This window comes from Rana temporaria, chromosome 5, assembly GCF_905171775.1.
Source record: "Rana temporaria chromosome 5, aRanTem1.1, whole genome shotgun sequence".
In the NCBI taxonomy this organism is placed as follows: domain Eukaryota; kingdom Metazoa; phylum Chordata; class Amphibia; order Anura; family Ranidae; genus Rana; species Rana temporaria.
In genome coordinates this window covers 303,047,421-303,070,505 of record NC_053493.1, presented here as the reverse complement: position 1 = coordinate 303,070,505, position 23,085 = coordinate 303,047,421, and the positions used below count along the sequence as shown (strand labels likewise).

The 23,085-nt window shown below is 42.2% G+C and overlaps 1 protein-coding gene across 1 annotated transcript in view; it reads right to left on the bottom strand.

Moving 5' to 3' along the window:
- The window catches only part of LAMA3 (laminin subunit alpha 3), a 237,299-nt gene that overhangs the window by 76,000 nt on the left and 138,214 nt on the right, over positions 1 to 23,085 (bottom strand). The window contains exons 36-40 of the mRNA XM_040354074.1: positions 21,094 to 21,234; positions 19,506 to 19,667; positions 18,346 to 18,447; positions 16,071 to 16,154; positions 10,010 to 10,240 (exon numbers count right to left, since the gene is read on the bottom strand). Of these exons, the coding sequence (XP_040210008.1) occupies positions 10,010 to 10,240; positions 16,071 to 16,154; positions 18,346 to 18,447; positions 19,506 to 19,667; positions 21,094 to 21,234 (720 nt within the window). The remainder of the gene's footprint in view (positions 1 to 10,009; positions 10,241 to 16,070; positions 16,155 to 18,345; positions 18,448 to 19,505; positions 19,668 to 21,093; positions 21,235 to 23,085) is intronic.

Sequence of the window (23,085 nt, the reverse complement as noted above, 5' to 3'; positions counted from 1 at the left end):
GCTAAATTCAAGTACAAGTTTTAGACAGATATATGAATTTGGCGCACTCTTCACCATTTTTGGAATGCATGAGAGACACTTTCACAAAATCTGCCTGCACCAGTCTTTGGACTGTATGTATATATAAAAAAATAATGTATTCTAAATGAAAATAAATAAATATATATATATATATATGTATACCGTTATACCGTATATATATATATATATATAAAAACAACTGTATGCTAAGCGCTGCGCAAACTGTTGGCGCTATATAAATCCTGTATAATAATAATAATATGCAATGCAATTTGGAATGAATGGCTAATTTGAGACTATATTCAGATTAAAATTCAGAATACTTAATTAATCCCAAAGGGAAATTATTATTTATGCTAAAAACCAACAGCTCTGGGTGTACCACTGGTTAAAGGAATGATTTTGTGTCCCTGAATAATATTCATTAATTAAAAAAGTCTTCATTTTATGAAGTCTGTGCTATGTTTCACAAAAAAACGTATTTGAAAATAAAATAGAATAAAATGTTAATACAATAATACAGCTTACACGTTTTACAGGTTGCCAGCTATATTTGGCTGAAGTAATAAACATCAGTATCAATGTCAGTACTGTACATGTAATACATTCTGCTCTATCATATATAACTATTCCAGCAAAATATCTGTTGATATACAAAACATCATAATTCCAAAGCACATAGAAGGCAATAGTAAAAACAAGGGATTCAAACATCATAAAACAAACATACCGGTACTTTTGAGCTGCCCTCGTCAAATGATTAATTTGTCTACATAGGAATTATTTGACCACATGCTAAATACACATACATGTCTCACCTTGTTCGCATGTCCATCCAAGATATTCTGCTGTTGATTAAAACTATGAGGGACTTGCAGGAACCCTGATCTCTGCTGTATGCCAGCTACACCACAAAGCACCAGGCTGGTCAAAAAGCTTGCCAGGCAAAACATCTTCCTTTTAGGAAAAATGAAAAGCTCCTTCTACTTGATTCTGATTCTACAAACAGTTCCTTATAGGATTTAAATAGTAATATATATTAATATATAAATATAGAAAGTTCTTCTGTACTGCTCCTGCAGCCTGTCAGTGGGCACCCATTCTCCAAAGTGCAGTCTGTGCTTACAAAACTGTCATCCACCTTGTGACATCCCTCTTATACGGCAGAATTCTGACTCAGGTATCCAGGATAACTGCTAGGCATACATGGTGCTGTGTTACGCTCCACCTCTCAGATCACAGCATGAGTCATATTGTGTAATAAATATATGTGGCCCCAAGGCCCAACAGGCAGTTTAGTATACAGTAGTGTATCTAAGGTGTGTCTGATAACACATCGCCTCCACCCTGGGAGAGTCAGACATTTCTAGACCACTTGTATGGTAAATCACTGCCTGCGTAATACCGCAGACAAGTAGGATGTATGTGTGATGGATCAGTCAGAGGTGGCACGGCTTCCTTTGGGCTACATATTTTTAGCATAGCACAGTTAGACCAGAGGCTGCTCAGAGCCTCTATACAAACAAGCCTTTACATGCTGCACGTTCTGCTATTCCTCAATGATAGCATTAGGGTTTTCAATTGTATCATTAGCCTATTGGATCGTACAGGTGATTGTAAATCCTTGTCAGCTATTACGTCTGTGAAAGACGTAAAATACATTAATAACGTCCTAGGGACTTCCTGTGTTTATCCAAAGTTTTTATTTGGTAAAAAAGGAAACAAGAAGTAGTATGGGCAAGGTACAGAGTTGAATAATGATCTACATCTTAAAAAGTTGACAGGTGCAAATAAATAATAAAAATAGAAACGTTAACAAACCATAAAACCTTATCTTAAAACATAGAGTTACTTGGATGCATGGCCCTTTCACCTTATGCATATGCAGTAATGTATATTTTTCATGAGTATAACTGCATACCTCAGTGCTTTTAAAACATTTCTTATTAAAGTATGCGTTATATAATAATAAAATATGTTTAACCACCTTAAGCATAAAAGTTGTAACCTAAAAAAAATTTTTTAGGTCAGTACTTCAAACACCCTTTGCTCCGCTTCTGCCCTCAACACCCCTATTCCTTAGGCCTCGTACACACGACGAGTTTCTCGGCAAAAACCAGCAAGAAACTTGCTGGGAGATATTTTTTTGCAGAGGAAACCGGTCGTCTGTACATTTTCGTCGAGGAAACTGTCGAGAAACTCGACGAGCCAAAAATAGAGCAAGTTCTCTATTTCCTCGACGGGAAAGGAGAAACTTGCCTTGTCAAATTCCTCGACAGCCTAACAAGGAACTCGACTAGGAAAATGATGTGTTTCGCCCGTCGAGTTCCTTGGTCGTGTGTACGAGGCTTAAAGGGGTGGTTCCCCTAAAAATAAACTTTTGACATTGCATTTGCTACAATAATTACAATTAGAATCGGCTGGTTTTATGTAAAAAATACCTCCGTACGTCGTACCCGGAAGTGGCGGTGGGAACGAATATACCAAACGCTACGTACGGAGGTATTTTTTACATAAAACCAGCCGATTCTAATTGTAATTATTGTAGCAAATGCAATGTCAAAAGTTTATTTTTAGGGGAACCACCGCTTTAACACTACAGCCACTGTATCTGTAATATTTGGAACCAGAAGTCAGTTTGACAGCTGGGTCTTGCAGGAGCCCAAACAGTAGCTCCTGTGTAAATGAAGCCAACAAGCAGTGTTTACTGATAAATATGTGGCAACAATATTTAATATACAACACATTTCGTTATTTTATAACAGCGGGCTCCAAGCTCTGTAAACAAAGGGTCAGTTTACTGTTCTTCAGACTTTAGGAGGCCTGGGCTGTGGCCAGAGGGACTGTGGCCAGAGGGAGTAGAAAATGCCAGAGTGTCAATGGGAATTTACAGGGGGGTTAATTTACTAAAGGCAAATCCTCTGTGCATTACAAGTGCACTGCAAATGCATTTGGAAGTGTAATTGCTGTAGCTCTGAGGAGGACATGCAAGAAAAAAAAAACGCATTTTTGGATGATGGAAATCAGCAGAGCTTCCCCTCATTTCAGATCTTCCCCTCAGATCTACAGTGACTACACTTTCAAGTACACTTGCAGTGCACTTGGAGTGCACAGTGCATTTGCCTTTAGTAAATCAACCCGAATGTCTTAGGTTTAGTTGTCAGTGGGGTTAAGAAAGTTAAATAGCACCTGTGTCCATTAGGTGGAGGAATAGTAACCCATCATTGATAGAAGAAGTAATAGGGCCCCATTGTTGGTGTCAGTCAGAGGAATAGTGCAGTGCCCTATCGTTGATGTCAGTAGAAAAAATAGTGACTCATCATTGGTGTCAGTGGGGGAAATGCCTGACGAAGGGGTCCTGCATGGCTCCAAAACATTGCACTACACTGTCATGTGATTTTTCTTCAATAAAAATCATTTGGACTTGACTAAAGATCAGTGGTGCGCTGGTAAATATATATATAATGTGTTGTGTATGCTCCATTAGGCATCTGGTGGTCGCTGCAGCATCTGGTACTTTAGGTAGCCCATTCCAGGAACATGTGTGATAGGAATATGGACTGTTAAGTGGGAGGAATGGTTGATGTCACTGAACAGAATGGTGCCTCATCAACGGTGTCAGTGGGAGAACTAATGCCCCATCAGTGGTGTCAGTGCGAGGAATTGTGCCCCACTATTGTTGTCAGAGTAAGGAATGGTGCCCCGAGGATCGGATAAAGGCAAGAAAAAGGGCTACATTCGGCCCACGGTTTGGACATAACTGTTTTTATAACATCAGTTAAACCAGTGGTCATCAACCCTGTCCTACAGGGCCCACTAACAGGCCAGGTTTTATGTATTACCATGGGGAGATGCAGTCCAGAATACTGCAATCACTGAGAAGCAAATTATATCACCTGTGATGTATTTCAGTTATCTTGCAAACCTGGCCTGTTAGTGGGCCCTGTAGGACAGGGTTGATGACCACTGAGTTAAACCATCTTCACATGTGAAAAGTTTTAAGTTTTTAATGCAAATTTTAATTTTTAACCCTTTGTTAACTGTTAGGCCTCGTACACACGATAGGTTAACCAGAGGACAACGGTCTGAAGGACCGTTGTCATTGGTTAACCGATGAAGCTGACTGATGGTCCGTCGTGCCTACACACCATCAGTTAAAAAAACGATCGTGTCAGAACGCGGTGACGTAAAACACAACGACGTGCTGAAAAAAACGAAGTTCAATGCTTCCAAGCATGCGTCGACTTGATTCTGAGCATGTGTCGTGCCTACTAACGATCGTTTTTTTCCCATCGGTTAGGAATCCATAGGTTCATTTTAAAGCAAGTTTGCTTTTTTTTAACCTATGGTTAAATAACCTATGGGGCCCACACACGATCGGTTTGGACCGATGAAAACGGTCCATCAGACCGTTGTCCTCTGGTTAACCTATCGTGTGTACGAGGCCTTAGTTTACCCCAATGAGTCACCATTTATTTCACCCTACTCTTCTCCCTTTAGCTATTATACTTTGCAGTTATATATATTTTTTATATACTATTTATTTGTAAACTTTTTTTTCAATAACTCAGCAGTATACAGTCATATGTAATTTATTTTTGCTGTGTCTCATTAAATAAAACCTATTTTACACATATATTTAATTTGTAATAACATGCTCTGTACTAGAAACATAGGGCTAGATTCAGGTAGATTGGCGCATCTTTATACCGGCGTAGCGCATCTCATATGCGCTACACCGACGTAACTCTGTGAGGGAAGTACAGTATTCACAAAGCACTTCCTCCCAACGTTGCGTTGGCGTAACGTAAATTTGAAGGCGTAAGTGTAAGTGGGTGTGACCTTATGCAAATGATGGCCTGAGCATGGAGCAGTGGCTTACGCCCAGCGTATCATGAACGGAGCCGGCTCAACTTCCTGGGATACGCCGGCCCACTGGCTTACGCCGAACGGATAAATATGCCCAGACATGCGCCCGTCCGGCGCAAAATTACATCCTGCTTCCCCCCCCCCCCCCTGAGCAACATAATTTTGCTGTGCGATGGTGGCTGCTGGTAATGGAGGAACGGAGAGGAGGAAAAAAAACTTCTCCAAGGAGGAGAAATCAATAATCGTTGCTGGGATAGTCGAATATGACAAATACCTCCATGGTGCCCTCAGTCACCAGACCAGCAAGGCTAGGAAGAAGGAGATCCTGGGGGAGCTAAGCCTGCAGGTCAGTGCCTTGGGGAATGCCACCAGGACCCCCGAGGATATACAAAAAAAGATCAATGATCTGAGACGTAAAGGTCCAGGAGGAAGAATGCAGCTATAAGGAAGCATGCCAGCGGCACGGGAGGAGGACCAGCCTCATCTATGCGGTTAAAAGATGAGGAGGAGATGATCGCCCAATGCCTGCAGTGTGAGCAGGTGGAGGGCATGGAGGGATTGGACTCCGGTGAGCAGTCCTTGAGGTCAGGTAAGTGTGTTTTATCTCCTATACGGTGTGTAGCATGTGAGGGGGTGGAAGGGAATATGTGACAACATGTGAATGCTTTGTGTCATCCACAGATTTGCTGGAGGGAGCTGGGCCGTCGTCGGCTGCTGGGCGACCCACGCCATCCAGGGATGAGAGTGCCCCTACCTCACGAGGAAGTAGTGGAGGAGCACGGGGACCTGGAGGACGCGTTCTACCTCGTGGAGGAAAATCCCAGCATCCCTGAACCCTCTCAACCCTCCTCCCCCATCATGGGACCCTCTCAACCCTCCTCCCCCATCATGGGACCCTCTTAACCCTCCTCCCCCATCATAGGAAGATCTTCCCCCTCCTCCATCATCAGGGGAAGCTCATTAAGGTCCTCACCATATGCACGGCCCCAAGCCTCTCCTGCCCCCAGGAAGGCCATCCGAAAAAAACAGGGGTGTTCCTGAAGCCTTGCAGGAAACTCTGGCGAGGGATCAGGGCCGCCAGACCCAACATGTGGGTGCTGTTGCCCGCGACATGCAGCGTCTTGCAGACAGCCTGGCCTCCTCGGTACAAATACCTGACTGTCTGCAGGATATAAATGCAAACTGTGCAGCTGTTGTGACCTGTGTTGGGGATCTGCAGGCCACAACGTCACGCCTCGTGACAGAGGTCAAGAGCCTCACAGTGGCTGTAAGGGCCAACACGGCTGCCATCGCTGCGGAGGGGAGGCACAGGAGGCGCCAGCACCAGCAGACCACCACCCGCCAGCTGCAGATGCATGCAGAGACCACTGCGGTGCTCACCCGCATAGCCCTGGTGTTGGAGGGCAGGCAGCCAGAACCTGTCAGGAGTGGCAGACTTGAGGAGGAGTCTCCTGCTGATGCCCCACCCCCACCTGAAGTTGCCCCCAGGCAAGTGAGGAGCCAGAGACGTGGCACCAGGCGGAGCCCACGACGGGGCAATTGAGTGCCTTTTTTTTATTTTGTGGCCTCCGGTGAGGAGTTATATTTTTATTTATGCTCCGGTGAGGAGTTATATTTTTATTTATGCTCCAGTGAGGAGTGATTTTTTTTTACATTACTGCACACGATCAGTAGTGCAGGCTACAGTGTGACTGGTGTGTGAATGTGGGGGTGACACTCCTGCCAGCAAAGGGGTGTCACCCTGGGTCATCGGGGAGACGTTATCCCCACGACCGTGTGAATGTGGTATGAATGGACAGCGACATAATTGGGGCCTTGGCGTTGCGTTGCTGCTCCCAAGTCCTGCATGGTGGACTTGGGCTAACCCAATGTGATGTGGATGTGGTGTGTGTGAGCTAGGGACCACAGTGGTGTGCATGCATGCATTCTCCTTGTGCCATGATGAATGTGTGTGTTTAACGTGCAAAGATGCCTACCACCAGACATCTCCTGACTGCTCTTCCCTTAGCAGATGGGGTAGCCTCGGTTTGGGGGGGACTGTGTGGTTCGGGGGTCAAGTCATCACGTATGTCAATCTCCAGGCCCTTTCTCATAGCGTAGTTGTGCAGCACGCAACATGCACCGATGATCTGGCACACAAAGTTTGGGGAATACAACAGGGCCCCCCCGGACGTGTCCAGGCATCGGAAACGGGACTTCAGGAGGCCAAATGTGCGCTCCACCACTGCACGGGTACGTATGTGTGCATCATTTTATTTTCTCTCTCCTCTGGTTTCGGGATTCCGGAATGGAGTCATGAGATGGGGCCCAAGTGCATATGCAGAGTCACCTGGAAGGGAAAAGACAGGAGGATGTTAGTCGTGCATGTGCCCCTCGTGATGTCTGCATCGAGGGGTCGGACAGTCATGCCTGACACCCATGTCACTCACCAACCAGCCAGCTATCCCTGTACACGTTCTGCTCAAATTCTGTGGGGATGTTGCTTTGACGGTATATGTAGCTGTCGTGGCTGGACCCTGGGTGTTTGGCACGGACGTGCCATATGAGGCATTGGGCATCGGCTATCACCTGTACGTTGATGGAATGCCACTGCTTACGATTACGGTATATGTGCTCTGTGGCACGGGGGGGCCGTAGTGTCACATGTGTGCAATCAATGGCCCCCACGGTGCGTGGGAATCCTGCAATCATGAAGAAATCCCGCATTGCCTTCTGCCACAGATGCTCATTGGTGGGTTTGATGAAGTGGTGGGACATGCGTGTAAGGATTGCGGGGATAACCTGGTGCACGCATCTGCTCATGGTGGATTGTGACATCCCAGCCACGACTCCACTTGTACGCTGAAAAGATCCACTTGCAAGGAAATGCAGTGTTGCCAGTACCTTGACCAGTGGCTGCACTGCATGTGAGCGTTTTGTATTGCTGGTGATATCATCATGCAGGGTTGTGGCTAATTCCAGGATGGCTTCAGGGCTGAATCTGAAAATGCGAAACACCTCCGAATCACCCATGACAAAGACGTTCATGCGCGTGCGGTATTTCCTCTCCCGTGCTCTCCTACGTGGCGATGGACCCATTAGTAGTTCTAGGACCACGGCTGCCATGTGTTGTCCTGCAAGTGCGGTTGCTCAGCTCGTCCGTAACAGTGCTGCTGCAGCTACTCTCCAGCTGACTTGTGCAAGTCTGGTGCAAAGTTACCCCTGCTTTATGAGGGGTAACTTTAGGCCGGGCGTACAACTTACGCGCACCGCGCCGGACGCGCGTATGTTCGGGAATCGGCGTATCTCCCTCATTTGCATATTTGCATAGGAAATCAATGGGTGCGCCAGATGCGTTCGGTGTAAATATGCGCCTACGATACGCCGGCGAAAGAAAGTTACGTCTGTCAGGAGAAGCCTATTTTCAGGCGTATCTAGTTCTGTGGGTATGGCGCATAGATACGACGGCGCACATTTAGACTTACGCGGTGTATCTCGAGATACGTCGGCGTAAGTCCTACCTGAATCTAGCCCATAGTTTTTAGTGTTATTACATAACAATCAAGCAATAACATTTGCACTTTTTTCTACAGTAGCACTAGTGGTTTAAAAACTTACACATGGTTCTTGAAATGGTTACATATACCCTAGGTTGCAGCTATAGAAATCTACTCACATACTAATTCACTGCATTTCTACCTAGTGTATGCATTTTACTGTTGGAAAACTGACAAGTTTGAAAGGACCGTGAAGGAGCATCAGCATTGCTGGCTAGATTTTTCTATCATCTTTTATTAGAGATTTATATGCTTTCTGTTTTTGTACATGTAAATATACAGTATGTGTACATACATATTTTATTTATTGTAGATTTTCTTAAACTCCAAGTTACCTGCAGATCCAAAGAACATAGCTCCCAACTGTCCCTGATTTTGAGGGACTGTCCCTGATTTAAAGCAATGTCCCTCTGTCCCTCTTTCCACCTCATTTGTCCCTCATTTTGGTCTGATCTATATAGTTGTATATAAAATGCACTATTTATCTTTCAAAAAGTGTTTCCCAGTGCTAAACCTTGTATCCAATTTCTAAATTGCTGCATTTGTAAATTTCAAAAGCCAATAAAAGGAATAGTAGAGGTAAAAAAAAAAAAGCCCTTGTGGGTTTAACTAATCTTTAATTTTTGGTAAATCCTCCTTTAAGGGGGTGTGTCCTTTGCCTACATACTTTTGCTAGTAGGTGTCCCAAATTCCCATCTCAAAAAGTTGGGAGGTATGCAAAGAAATGTGTGTTTCTTTCTTTCTTAGCTCCACAACGGTAGAACTTTAGGTACAGTCAGGGCTTTTTTTCAGGGGGAACTTGGGGGAACTCAGTTCCACCACCTTTGGCTCAGACCCTTTGGTGCCTGCTCACCACAATCACTTGTAAACACAGAAGTCTGGATTCTGTGTTTACAAGTGATAGCTCTGTACTCTGTGTGTAACCCCCCTGAACTCTGCACTCTGTTTGTAATGCAATCCTGGTATTTAATGCCCCTTTAATACCCTTCTACTGTTTGTGAAATCTGAACGGGGTCGTGGTTGAGTTCCTGCACCTATTTTCTGAGAAAAAAAGCTCTGGGTACTGTTATGCCTTGTCATCAATGGACACCTGTAGGAAATCCAGTTGCAAAGGTAGTAGTGAGGTAGAGGTGCATTGGTCTTGCAAAAAGAAAACACAAGAAACTGCAGCTTTCAATTGGTGAATATATATAGCCCAACAAGAGTTTTTCACGTAACACAGATGTCATGCCTCCAATTCATTAAAAACTAATACCTATCAAAACGTACACCTTGGAACAGTTATGACCATCAACCCATCACTTATGGTGGCAAAGCAGGCACTACTTTTCTTGGGGACATGGCTCACTTGGGATTATCGTCCTTCCCTACTAGATTTTCACACTAATAATGACGTGAAATATGGGTATAGCGTAAAAAGCATGGTGCCTGTACAGAATAAACCCATTGCATAAAGATTGTACCATACACTATCCATAAATCTATTGTTTGAAAGAAAACTTGGCATTGACAAATCTTTGTTGTGTCTGATTAAATGTTGGGTCATAATGTTAGATAAGGAAGGAGACTGACCGCAAACCTACCTGGCATGAATCACCTGTATATTCGGGAGGGCATGCACATATCTCTACACTGTGTGCTACACGCCCACTTCCTGAGATGGTGATGTCTTCAAGGCCAACCTCTCCAAGGGTGAGGCGCTGAGTCTCAGTGAAATACAAGGCTCGGATATGTAAACTTTCCAGTCTGGACAAGATCATCATAAGCTCCTCTCGAGACACTAAGCTGTTGCTGCTTGCATGCCGGAAGTTCCCCTGAATTATAACAGCACAATACAATAATGTCAGCTCAATAATGATGTAATGACATCCCATGTTTCTAATATGACATCAATTAGACTGAAACAGAACTATTTTAATATAGCATGATCCCTATAATAAATATTTCCCCTGACAACATTTTTTTTTTCAACCTAAATATCATTTGAGACATCAAGTATAATCTTCTATATACTTATACAGATCTTAGTGTAAAGAAAAAGCATACTTGTTATATATAAGCTAATATTGTAAAGTCAACAAAATATAATGGTATGTGCATGGTTTACTTGCTTGCTGCACATTTTTCTTCATACTGAATTTGCTGGCTGCACATTTTAATAACTGTATTCTATGGGCAGATTTCTATTTCTACGAGTCAACTATTTGTATGTCATAAAAAGGCATCCTTGCTGAATGACTGCTGAAATAAAATTGAATGAACCAGTGGCTGAGATCTCTTGTAGTAAACAAAGACTAAGGGCCAGATTCACAAATGAGATACGACGGCGTTTCTCCTGATACGCCGTCGTATCTCTTTTTTTATCCATGCGACTGATTCATAGAATCAGTTACGCATAGATATCCCTAAGATCCCACATGTGTAATTGTTTTACACTGTCGGATCTTAGGATGCAGTACCGCGGCCGCCGCTGGGGGGAGTTTGTGTCGTAAACCAGTGTCGGGTATGCAAATTAGGAGTTACGGCGGATCCACAACGGTTTTTCGCGTTCGCTACGTCGCCACTAGTCAAGTTTCCCGTCGCAAATTTACACTTTTTTTTTGGTGCCTTAACTTTAGTCAGCAAGTTTATTGCTGTCTAAAGTATGGCCGTTGTTCCCATGTCGAAATTTAAAAATCAACGTCGTTTGCGTAAGCCGTCCAGGAATACTGAAGTACGCTACGCGCGTCGCCATTCAAAAAAATGACATCACGGCGCACAAAGCACGGCGGGAGTTCGGAAACGGAGCATGCGCGGTAGGTCCGGCACGGGAGCGCGCCTAATTTAAATGGCACACGCCAATTTAAATTGGCCCGCCTTACGCCGGAGGCCGCGGGGCGTAGTTTTCATCGCAAGTGCTTGGTGAATCAGGCACTTGCGATGAAAAATTGCGGCGGTGTAACTTATCTAGAATACGTTACGCCGCCGCGATTCTACGTGAATCTGGCCCTAAAGTCCCGTACACACAGGCTGACTTCTGTTCAGTGCAATGATCAGGTGAAGCAATTTGAAAAGACTTGGGACCCTTGGGCCAAATATATGCAAATCCATGTAACTCGTTCTGCAATTGAAAGCTAATAAAAAACCTTCCACAATTGCCACAGCATTGGCAGGTGTACAGCCAGCAACAGGATGGCTATAGACAGTAGTACATATGCTTGTCATGAAATCCATCGCTCAGCTACCAGGATGTGCTCTCCAAGTTTACCATGAAATATGGCATTGCCCTTTATTGCACAGGAAAGAGAACAATTATGGCCTTGTGGTTTACAGATTTCATCTAAGTATGAAAAACTCTGTGCGCTTCCTATGGTCATATACTGATATGATCTCCCACTAGGGAAGCCCAGTAATATTGGATCCTTACCCAGTGATTGCAGCTGGTACTAAAATTGGACTGGGATTGTGCTGTTTAGCTAATTTCCATGAGGTTGTCTGTACTTTCTGTGGTGTGCACAGATCTTGAAAGCCTTTCTGTGAACAGTCCTAGTGTGCAAATCCCCAGTTAGCAAAAGATGGCATTCCTGAAGTCTTTATGACCACATCATCATAATACCTTGTCTAACCCTAGACCCAACTAATGTATACTCCTCATCAGTTCTAAGCTCTGTTCACATATTAGTAATATTAGTAAGTCTGAAAAAGCAAGCTCCGTGCTGGGCATATGATGAAACTAAGAATGAAATCTGTAAATGCAGTGCAGTGCCTCCTGTTATGCTATCAGGCCAGATTCTCAGTACTGATCTGATGTTTGTAATACTTAAAACAACTTTCAAGTTCTTACACTGTATAACAGACATGTTGATTTTAAATAAAACAGAGGGCCTAAGGGAGCAGAATACTGTAACTGCAAAGGAATGGAAATCATCTACTAAAGCCTATCTAGTTCTAAAAAAGATAAATGTTCCTCGTCGGGCTGGTTTTTGACGAGAAACTCGAGCGTGTGTATGCTAAGAAACCCGCGCTTGCTCAGAATAAAGTATGAGACGGGAGTAAAAGTAGCATTTGTAATGGAGATAACACATTTTTCAAGCTGTAACAGACTGAAAAGTGCAAATCGTCTCTTAACAAACTTTTACTTAACACGCAAACACATGAGATTAGCAAAACCAGCCCCAAGAGTTGTGCCAGTGGATGTTTCTTGATGGATTCTGCCGAGGAAACCGGGCGTGTGTACGAAGCCTCAGAGACAGCAGACATTCTACAGGAGAAGGTCAAAGACTGCAGACATTCTGAAGGAGATGGTCAGAGATTGCAGGTATGCAACAGCAAACTATTAGGTCAAACTGTGAACATCCTACAAGAGATGATCAGAGATTGCAGACATCAAAAAGGAGATGTTTAGACATTGCAGACATGCAACCACCGATGATCGTACTGTCATAATTCAACATGAGATGATCAGAGAGTGCAGGCATGCAACGGGAGATGATAAGTCTATGAACAACCTACAGGAGATGGTCAGAGATTGCAGGCATGCAACAGGAGATAATCAGACTCTGTGAACTTCCCATGGGAAATAGTCAAAGATGCAGAGATACTATAGGAGTTGTTGGAGACTGAGGTCATGGTTCAGAACAGTCAAAGACTAGGGAATAAGATTGCTGAAAATTACCTGTGGACATTTAATATTTATTTTAACAAGGTTGATCAGAAGATAAAAAAAGCATTAAAAGAGGAAAAAAATGCACAACACAACTACCAGAACCAAGTCTAAAGAATCTATTTTATTGACCTAAGTACCTAGCTAATGAAAACACAGACTACCAGGGGTCCCACGGGCCACAGAATAATTACCAACGGCATGCAGCCCCTGGACCATAGGTTAAGCATCAAGGCTCTAGTGCAGTGGTTCTCAACCTGGGGGTTGGGACCCCCTCGGGGGGTAAAATTATGATTTGCCAGGGGTCACCAAATCCTGGGCTGTTCCTGAAGCCCGTACCACTCTCCCAGGAAGGGAGATGATAAGAGGGGGAGGAACAAAGAAAAAGGAAGAGAAAGGAAAAAAAGAGAGAGCAAGAAAGACAGTTAGAGGGAGGGATGGGGAAAAAACAAGGAATTAGGATAGAGAGAGATGAAAGGGAAAGAAAGTTGAACAAAGAAAGAGTGGTACATCCTAAAATGTACTATAAGGGGTTTTAATATTGTACAAGTGGAAAGCACTCAGGGAGCGCTAAATGTCCGCGTGTTAGGGGTGCAAATTACTTGTCTTGCCTTGGGTGCTTTCAACCCACGCTATGAAAATAATTTTACTGTTAGGGGTCCCCACAACTTGGGAAATTTTATCAAGGGGTCACGGCACTAGAAGGTTGAGAACCACTGCTCTAGTGTCTATGAGACTTTGCAACTTTACAAGACTGATCTTGCAATGAATATCTGCTAGCTATGTATCACTTACTATTTGGATATATTTTAGCATGGCTGAACATGAGCAGTCTTGATTATGTCCGTTTTCTCTGATCTGATTCATTCCTCCCTATACATACCAGTACTTTATGACAAAAACTCAGTAATAGTTTTATTTAGAGTGCCAACTATGTTGAAATAACAAAATATCCTTTTCCATTTTAATCTCTTTGGCTCTTATAAAAACGATGGATGAAAGTTCAAGAGAAGTCTGTCCTTCCCTGCAGGGGAATTTTTGTCTGATTTCCAAAAAAAACATTTGCAATGTTACCATATGTACAGGGTATAGTTTTGCATTGTGTTTGGTATTCCCTGTTGGATTTTGTAAAACCCTGTTATTGCCACAAACAGATAAATACAAAACTTTTACTCTAGCTAACACTATAAAACAAACTACAGCTATACAATAGTTGCATACAGCTCTACCAGATGGCCATGTTATATATCAATCTTTTTCATTTAACTTCTTAATAAAAAATGGGATGCTTGAAAATGTTTAATAATAATACTATTAGGGCCAGTGGCAAAGTTAGTTTTGTCAGTTTTTGTCAGTTTTCCTCAAATTTTTAAAATAAATAAATATTAAGATGTTAATTAGGATGTCATTACTGATGATATTAAGTCACTTTTAAATAGACCAATTTATCAAAGTCCAACTCCAGCTAGATTTTTTTTTTTTAAGTTTTGAAAAGAATCAGGAGTGCGTTGAATTTTTGTACAGTTTTAAATGTAATCTTTGTCCCTATAAAGGAGATTTGCCCTCACATTCTTTCCAGCTAGACACCCACCACCTGTACTGGAAGTAGGCATGTAGATAGAACTATAATCCTGACAAAGGTTCTAACACTTTCCTGTGATACTAAAATATGTGGTTTTTTTTTCATAGCCATCTGTATTTCCTTTGAGGAGCTTTTCCCCCATTTCCTATTCTGTCTGAAACCCATAAAAAAGACAGAAAGTAAAGAGAAACCTCTTAAATGGAGCACACTGGCACCAATAAGAATCGGACATAAGTTCCAATACTTACTCACTCTCTATTAAAATTAAAAATGTTTAGCTAGATATTAAACATTGGGGTTGAAGGGTGCTGGGTTCAGATGAGCGTACTTAAAATGGAACTAAAAGCAAAACTTTTTTCTAATTTTGAATAGAGGAAGGGGTGACGGGTACACCAGTATGTTTTTTTGCAATCTGTGTCCCATTAGGAAGTATTCCCTTTACTACCTATGCCATATTCATAACAGAACGTGAGAGAAAATACCACTAAAGTGAGGAAATTACTTGTTGTCCCCACTAAAATATTTGCCCTCTGTTACTGTTCTAGGGACAGCCAAAAATTGAGATTTTCTTTCACGTTCAGTGATAAAAAAAATACCAATTTTTGGAAAAAAAAACTTTTTTCTTAGTTTCTATCAGCAAATTTTGTAAATAAGTAATTATTGTCTTTCACTGATGGGTACTGATGAGGCAGAACTGATGGGCACTTATATGCTGCACTCATGGGCACTGTTGAGGTGGCACTTATGGGCACTGATAGGCGGTACTTATGGGCACTGATTAGGTGGCACTGATGAGGAGGCACGAAAATACCGCACTTATGGGCACTGATAAGTGGCATTGATATGTGGCACTGATGAGCACTGATGGGTGGCACTGATGGGTGGCACTGTTGGCCACTGATAGGTGGCACAGATAGATGGCCCTGATGGGCATTGATGGGTGGCACTGATGGGCTTCACAGATAGCCAGCACTGGCTGGAATCACTAATGGGCACTGATTGGTGGAACTTGTGGGCACTGATTGCTGACAGCGGTGAGCACTGGTGGGTACTTATTGCTGGCAGTGGTGTGCATTGGTGGTCACTCATTGCTGGCCCTGGTGGGCACTCATTGCTGACACTGTGGGGGCTTTATTGTAATCAGGGCACTGATGATCAAGTGGTTAATATTGTGGTTGTAAAGTTGTAAAGAGTACCTTTATAAATTTTGTTGTATGTATACAATGACAATAAAGTACTATCTTATCTTAAACGGCTAAGACAAAGTAAGCCATATTTATATTGTAAGCTATAGTAACTGGAGAATGAGTATCTGAATCTTTATTGTTCTATATACACCTAGATGAAGGAATTTACACAGGTATCTATAAACAACAAGTATTATTCGTTTTTAACAAAGTATAATTAAATTCAATCTCACCTCCACAAGCTGAACACGACCATAATGTTGCCTGTCTGGTAAAGGATTGTTGAGATCCACATAAACAACAGTCATTTGTCTACCCTACATGAAAAAAAAAATGCAATAAAAAGTAGTTGATTGTGTAAAACACTAAAATGATCTCCTATTAGACAATAGAAATCAATGGACTAGAAGATATCCATACACCTACATACCTTACCCAGCTAAAACGCATATACACTATATTACCAAAAGTATTGGGAGTCTTGGGACATCTGACTTTACACGCACACGAACTTTAATAGCATCCCAGTCTTCGTTCGCAGGGTTCAATTGCCCACCCTTTGCAGCTTCAACTCTTCTGGGAAGGTGGTCCACAAGGTTTAGGAGTGTGTCTATGGGAATGTTTGCCCCTTCTTCCAGAAGTGCATTTGTGAGGGCAGGCACTGATGTTGGACGAGAAAGCCTGGCTCATAGTCTCGGCTCTAATTCATCCCAAAGGTGTTCTACTGGGTTGAGGTCAACCCTAATGACTAAGAATGGGATGCCATTACACTTCATGTGTGTGTAAAGGCAGTGTCCCAATACTTTTGGCAATGGAGTCGATGTGAGCTGTTTTGCTTGCCAAAGGATTTGAATACTATTCAACCAGTCTTGGGAGTTGCACACCTCTGTCACACTGCAGCTCTTACCCTGGTTCAGCTTTGCAACTTTTTACATTACCTCCCTACCTGGTCATTGGACTTTGGGTCAGCATCATCACATCATTCATAGTCCAGTCCAGAGCCCACTGGAGTTAGAGAGGTAGCACAGGAAGCTTTAAATCAAAAGACTGACTGAAGAGAACTGCAGATCACAGTTCATATACGATATGATATTGTATATTTCAACTCTTTTTAACAATGTGCGTGGAGTTCCATTTTAAGCTATCTTGAAAAACAGATTTTCCCATACATTACTCTGGTGCAGAATAAAGTTTGCTCTGGGCAATACTGGTACTGTTTTTCTTTATTTATTTGTAATAAATAATTAAAATACTGTTTATTGACCCTTTAGACTGGGCATGTGGCTCACAGCAGGGGTCCAGTACGTCCTGGTTCACTGTTTCAGGTCCAATTTCATTTGGGCTGAATTCTGACCTGAAATGGACCAAAAGATGCACATCATTTTTGTGCAAACCACACCGGACCCGCTGCAGAGATATGTAGACCGGCCCGGTAGAAAGCCGATCAAAATCTCTTGCTATTGTGAATTGGATGCAGAGAATTTCAATATTTCACATACATCTTTGATATATAGGGGATTATTTACTAAAGTAAAATCCACTTTGCACTTCCAAGTGCACTTTCAGTGCAATTTCAAGTACACTTGCAGTGCAGTCGCTGTAGATCCGAGGGGGACAGTCAAGGAAAATAAAAAATAGCATTTTAGCTTGCACATGATCGGATGATAAAATCAGCAGAGCTTCCCCTCATTTCAGATCTACCCCTCAGATTTACAGCGACTGCCCTTCCAAGTGCACTTGTAGTGCAAAGTTGATTTGCCTTTCGTAAATAACCCCCATAATATCATACATCTGTTATCACACAGAGAGCTTTCCTGAAATTAGGAGCAACACACAAATATTTCATCAAATAACTGTAGTATGCCACAGACACACTTTCATTCTGTTAAGCCTCGTACACACGTCCGAGGAACTCGACGGGCTAAACACATCGGTTTGCTCGTCGAGTTCCTTGTGAAGCCGCCGAGGATCTCGGCGAGCCAAATTTTCCCATTGCCGTCGAGGAAAAATAAGACATGCTTTCTTTTTGGTCCGACGAGATCCTCGGCGGTTTCCTCATTGAAAAGTGTACACACGACCGGTTTCCTCCACGGGAACTCGGCCGTGTGTACGAGGCCTTATACTGCCAAGTATTACTGACCTATATGGGCAGTGGAACCTATTAAATGTTTGTTGCATTTGAAAGGAATTAATCATCCATGAAACAATGGTAGGATATTTCTTCCTGGGAATGTAGGGAATGTTGGCAATCATAACAATTTCTGGCAGTACTTGTCAAGCAACAACAGAGCTCTATGATCCAAACACCTGGCATACAGCAACACAAGAACCTGAACCGCACTCCACATTTCATTTTGTGTCTCATAATCCACAAGCCATTTTTACAAGGCATTCGTATAAAGATCATATTATATGTTATAATCACATGTACAGGATACAACAAATTTATTGTTTTCAATTTGTTTTTGTCATACTTTCCATAGAAAATAGAATCAAATATCAACTTACTGTTAACAGAACATCCGGCCGCTTGTCTAGAAGTACCATGCCTTCACTTGGTAAGCCAAAGGACTTCAGCTGATATGTCAGAGAGCCGCCATATGATGAAATCTGTTTATAATGAAAGAGATATGCAAGTTTTCTTTAAGAACTACACCAGAGGCTATACTATGCCTCATTTATTCTAGAACAAGAAAAAAATGCAACTCTGTGTTAACTCTGGAAAACTGCTTAATTTCATATTACATTGGCTATGATGATAAATAAAAAGGCAATATGGAACAGGCTGTATAAACTTTGAAGCTTATCTCAAGCCAAAATGGAGGCTGAGAAATAAAGAAAAAGTTGCGCTAAACATAAAAATGAAAGGAGTAGAAATATAGCAGCCAGCACCAACAAATGGAGGCTGAGGCCTCGTACACACGACCGAGGAACTCGTCGTAAATGAAACATCGTTTTCCTCCACGAGTTCCTTGTCAGGCTTGTGGAGAAACTTGACAAGCTTTCTTTGCGTACACACTGTCAAGACCAAATCTCCTCGTTCTCAAACGCGGTGACGTACAACACATACAACGGTAGGGGAAGTTCGATTCCACTGGCACAACCCTTGGGGCTGCTTTTGCTAATCTCATGTTACTGCGTGTTAAGTAAAAGTTTGGTAAGAGACGATTTGCACTTTTCAGACTGTTACAGCGTGACAAATGTGCTATCTCCATTACAAACGCTACTTTTACCGAAGGTGCGCTCCCGTCTCATACTTTATTCTGAGCATGCGCGGGTTTCTTAGCATACACACGAACCCGTTTCTCGTCAAAAACCAGCCCAACGAGGAACACGATGAGGAAATTGAGACGCCCGTCGAGGAAAAAGAGAACTTGTTCTCTTTTTTTTCTCGTCGAGTTTCTCGACAGTTTCCTCGATGAAAAACATACACACAACCGTTTTCCTCTGCAAAAAAGCTCTGCCACCAAGTTTCTTGATGGATTCTGTCGAGGAAAACGGTCGTGTGTACGAGGCCTAAAAGTGACACTAACATTTGGTTTTAGAAAATAAAACATTCCAGTGTGTATTGTTCGGGGGGGTAGCAAAAATACTAGCTGAGCTTTAAAATGTGTCCCTTTTAAAACTATGAAGCGAAAAAAGTACAAAAAGCTAAAATTGACTCTTACCCTCTCACCCAAGAATGACTCTGGTGCCACCCAGTACAGACTGTGAACAGACAGTGGTAATTCTTGCACATCTGCTACAACACTGTTGCTGCCTGGATTGAAAGTGATAGCCACTAGGGTCTGATCTGGTGCCTCGAGACTCCATGACCTCATGTCTACAAACTTTTAATCAGAGATACATGGATTAAAATGATACCAACATAAAACAATATAATATATATTTATGTGCACACATTTCCAATCAAACCAAATATGTATAATATTCTATAAAAAAAATTAATAAAGAAAGAAATTCAATCATAAGGGAAAGTCATAAGAAAATGAGAGATAATCGAAGACAACCAGTGCAGATCCACTAATGTATCAGTTACTCAGCACTAAAAGTACCCATAGGCATTAGCTTTTCTCAACCTTTTCAACACATATGAACCCATGAAATAACTTTATGGTCTCCGGGAACTACAACTCATGATACATTAGATGGTCAGTGGGAAGATTACTCCTTACACTTATGGTCATTAAGAATTACCCTCTTACAGATAGATACAAAGATCATTGGTGTCGGTGGGAAGTTATCTAATGGGCAGACATTTCTCATTGCTCAAGGAACCCCTTGCAACTTTTGGAGGAACCTTAGAGTTCCATGGAACTGGTTGAGAAACGCTGTTCTATACATACATTTCTTGAAAAGTTAGACAACAATTGAATTGTCTATGGGGCACACCACAAAAGGTCTGTAGGCAGTGTTTTGCAAATCTGCTTCCTGCTTGTGTTTAGGCTTTATGTCTTTAACATACACCTGCCATGACAGAAATCTTAAGGCTACTATTGCTGACCTGCTTCTGAAAATGATAGTTTCTGCCTGTCATGCTGATTTGCTCAGAGTTACTAATGGCCATGAACATTTTTGGAAAAGGGTATGCAAGGGCAGGCTAAGTATGAGTTTTTGCTTAATCAAGCTGGATTCCTAAAACAATTGTGGAGCACCCTGATAAGGCTAATTCTTGTTCCTGGCCATACTGTTGCCAGTATAATGGAAAGGCACCTTTCTCCACATATTTCTATATCTAGTCGAGGACAGGTGACCACATTCTGCATTGCCAACAAGTCATCCTAGGCAGGCTTATAATTATATAATATAAAAGCTTACTTTCCTCTTCTTTCCTAACCATCAGATTTCACCTTTCATTGGTTCAAATAAAAACTATCCTACTAAAAAATTCAAACTCCAATGCTAAAAAGTATTGAAATGTAAAGTTATGGCAAGCAGTAAAGCATGCTTAATATATTGATCTTAAAGTTTAAAGTTGAGCTCAACGCAAGCAGCTTGTGGTCCATTTATCTTGGCCAGAGACTATAGTCAGATCAATGGCTTCTAGTTTCTCCTCTGCATGTAATCATTTCAGTTTGGTCAACTTACAGCTCCCAGCATGTTGATTGGACATGAAGAAGCAGCAGCACATTAACTGGTTCCCAGCCTGCTGATTGAACAATGATCACAGCAGCACATTGATTGGGTCACAATTTCCCTGATTCTGTTGGTGGTATTCCATAACTTCTTAATGGGTTTTCAATTGCTAGGTTTTACCTTTTTTCTGTGCTTATTGGAAGAATGGCAAACATCTGTTGCCCCAAAACAAAAACACTTGGTACATCCTTTGGCGTTTGAAGGATCAAAATAAAATGTCCCAGTCTGGCAAGCATCACATCTTGTACCTCCAATATTTTCCTACATGTAGGAAAAGATGCAGAATATTATGATTATGCATTTGGTCAGGTGAGATTAAACCTCTGTGGCACGCAAAAACATTCATTTTATCTCTAAATAGTAGGCAGATTTGATGTTAATGACTGGGTGTACATTGTGTAAAGTGACAAAAAAGAACATATAGGGCCGGATTCAGGTAGATCGGCGCATCTTTCTGCCGGCGTAGCGCATCTCATATGCGCTACGCCGACGTAACACAGAGAGGCAAACAGAGTATTCACAAAGCACTTGCTCCCTACGTTGCGCCAGCGTAACGTAAATTATTTGGTGTAAGCCCGCCTAATTCAAAGTAGGTGGACGGTGGGCGTGATCTATTTAAATGAACCGTGACCCCATGCAAATGATGGGCCGAACGCACGGCGCATGCACCGTCCCGTAGATGCTTCCCAGTGCGCATGCTCAGAATCACGTCGGAACGAATGCCTAGGATACGTCGAATCACTGAACGTAACCTACGCCCAGCCCTATTCACGTAGTCCTATGTAAACAACGTAAAATACGACAGCTGTTCCGTGGTCCATACCTATGCATGGGATGAGCCTCCTTTAGGTGGAATAACTTTACGCCGGACGTACGCCTTACGTAAACGGCATATATTTCTGCGACGGGCGCAAGTACGTTCGTGAATCGGCGTATCTCCCTAATTTGCATATTTGCAATGAGGCGGCCAGCGTAAATATGCGCCCAAGATACGCCGGCGTAGGAAAGTTACGTCGGTCGGAGGAAGCCTATTTTCAGGCGTATCTAGTTCTATAGGCACGGCGCATAGATACGACAGCGCACATTTACACTTACGCAGCGTATCTGTAGATACGTCGGCGTAAGTGTTACGTGAATCCAGGCCATAAAGTCTACATCAATTATTTTCAGAATCTTATATCATAATACATTTCAGGGGTTCAAAGGGCTCCCCTTCATCAGGGCTTGGCACTGTTGAACAAAGTGTGATAAAATTGAAGGAATCCTGAGGGGTTATAAGTATAATTGCTCTAGATGCCCCTGTGGCACAGACATCAGGTTATATAGCAAATGTCCAACAAATTGCCCAAACAGCAAAGGAAGTCCTTCGCGGAAATGTGTTATTGATGCCAAACACTGCTTTTACCCCTATTCATGTTTACAATTCTGATGGCTTTATTGTAACCTTAAAAATGTTTCCTTGTACACTGGTGATCTTGGATATGTGTGACTTTTTCATTGTTTCAGCAAGGTTTTTTTTGTGGAAAAAATTAAATATGGCTAAGAAAGAGCAAAGTAACAGTCTAAATGTTAAAAAATGTATCACATTTTGCTTTATCTTTCTCTATGTATGTCTGCTTATCTTGTGATTGATTAGTATACAGATAGGAACACTTACAAAGAGCAAGTGTCAAATAAAGCTAAATTGTAATCTGCCAGCTACTGTATGTCACACAGCACACAAGTTTATCTCTTTAGCTGGTCTGTATGGAAGTGCATGTGACTAAAATTCTAGATCTTGAGACTTACTTCTTTCATTGGAGAAAATTTAAGTAGGGTACACGCTTTAAAAAAATTAGAAGAAATATTCTGTGTGAGGCACAATCATTTGATTTTTGCATAGTGTGTGCACAACTTTCGACATCCGGTTCAGACTTTCCAAACGAAAATTTCAAACGGTACAAACTCCCAAAAATTTCTCGTATGTGAACAGAAATAACAAAAAAAAAACAGATACGAAAGACTGTGCATGATCAGAATCAATAAGCAAAAACAAAAAAAAGCTTTGGCCAAACGAGAATTTTCCTACATTAGTTCCATCCTTGGTTTGGACTTTTTTATAATGTGTACCCA